The sequence below is a fragment of the Lactuca sativa genome, chromosome 9 (assembly GCF_002870075.4).
Source record: "Lactuca sativa cultivar Salinas chromosome 9, Lsat_Salinas_v11, whole genome shotgun sequence".
Lineage (NCBI taxonomy): Eukaryota > Viridiplantae > Streptophyta > Magnoliopsida > Asterales > Asteraceae > Lactuca > Lactuca sativa.
Genome location: NC_056631.2, coordinates 72,618,583 through 72,620,072, shown reverse-complemented (window position 1 = coordinate 72,620,072; position 1,490 = coordinate 72,618,583). Strand labels below are relative to the sequence as shown.

Sequence of the window (1,490 nt, the reverse complement as noted above, 5' to 3'; positions counted from 1 at the left end):
ATTTAATCACTAAAATCCAAACAAACTTAAATATTGGTAAAAGTAAATATTTTTGGAACATAAAAATAACAACACAAAAGACTATTTTAACAGGTTACGAAGTAATTTTATTTAAATAAAATAAAAATTCAAGAAACAAAAGGAGAGGGCGAATATAAAATGTATATTTTGTTTTACCAAAACTCCTTTCTACTTCCATGACAACAGTTATATCTATATGACTCAATCCGTATTTATGCAATACTTGAGGGACCAAATTTGTAATTCACTATATATGCAAAATATCTCCGCGTGAAAAACAAACTAAACTATTATGGGCCTCCTGTCTTCTACAGTCTTCCTCCACATCGTCTCTAACCTCACCATCACAGTCCACACACTCCACACACTCCACAAATGTCTATATATGCATCTGAATCACATAAATTCATTCACAACTACAACCAACAAACCATTCCTTCACTCATAACCTGCAAACAAATGGATGCATTATTATCGGAAAGTATTCCCTTAGTACGCATTTTGACCTCAAACTGCAGCACAACCGCCGTATTGAACGCCGCTGCAGAATCAGAAGTGATGCTGGCTTCACTGAACCCGAAGAAGAAGGCCGGAAGGAAGAAGTTTAGGGAGACTCGACACCCAGTTTACCGAGGAGTGAGAATGAGGGATAACGGGAAGTGGGTTTGTGAGTTAAGAGAGCCGAACAATAAGTTGAGGGTGTGGTTAGGGACTCATCCTACTGCTGTAATGGCAGCAAGAGCTCATGATGTGGCGGCGTTTGCCTTCAGGGGACGACGGGCGTGTTTGAATTTTGCGGACTCTGTGTGGCGGCTGCCGGTCCCGAAGTCTAGCAGTATTGTAGATATACAAAAGGCCGCTGCAGAAGCGGCGGAGGCATTTAGATATACGGAGGATGCGGTGGAGATTTTGGAAACGGTGGAGTTGCCGGAAATTCTGTTTTACGTGGATGAAGATGATGTTTTTGAGATGCCGGAGTTTTTTGCCAGCATGGCGGAGGGACTGATGGTTGCGCCTCCTCAAACGGTGGGGTATGGTGATTATGGGGAAGACGTGGAGTTTTGTGCTGATGAGTCTTTATGGAGCTTTTAGATCATTTAGTGTGTGTATATATGTATTCTTTTTGATTTAAGAGGAGTTGATTGATTATCCTCCCTCGTGATTTGAACCAATGAGATACAATGTAAAAACAATAAGGATTATAAATCAGTTCTTTAATAAATTTTGTAAACATGTCGTGAAAAACAAATTCCAGATTGGGTAATAATACATGTATATTTTAAAAACATGTATTAAATGAATGTATAAAGAGAAATCCAGATTGCCACTTTTAACTGCTAACACTGGCCCATCACGTACCTTGTTCCTCGATCTTTCAAAAGTTCTTTATAGTAAAGTATGAAGAGGGTATTATAGGAATTCACATTACTGATAGTTATTTTCTGTTACACAAGCAGTTAGTCACGTGT

At 39.0% G+C, this 1,490-nt stretch overlaps 1 protein-coding gene across 1 annotated transcript; it reads left to right on the top strand.

Moving 5' to 3' along the window:
* The first annotated feature begins 313 nt into the window (after nt 1–313).
* On the top strand, nt 314–1,243 carry LOC111901703 (dehydration-responsive element-binding protein 1B). The gene has a single exon (XM_023897586.3). It carries the CDS (start codon nt 397–399, stop codon nt 1,111–1,113), a length of 717 nt encoding a protein of 238 aa, XP_023753354.2. The 5' UTR covers nt 314–396; the 3' UTR covers nt 1,114–1,243.
* The last annotated feature ends 247 nt before the right edge of the window (nt 1,244–1,490 follow it).

What these genes read in the sequence shown, in the direction of transcription:
- LOC111901703 (XM_023897586.3), top strand. Translation starts at nt 397, where the DNA reads ATGTCTATATATGCATCTGAATCACATAAATTCATTCACAACTACAAC.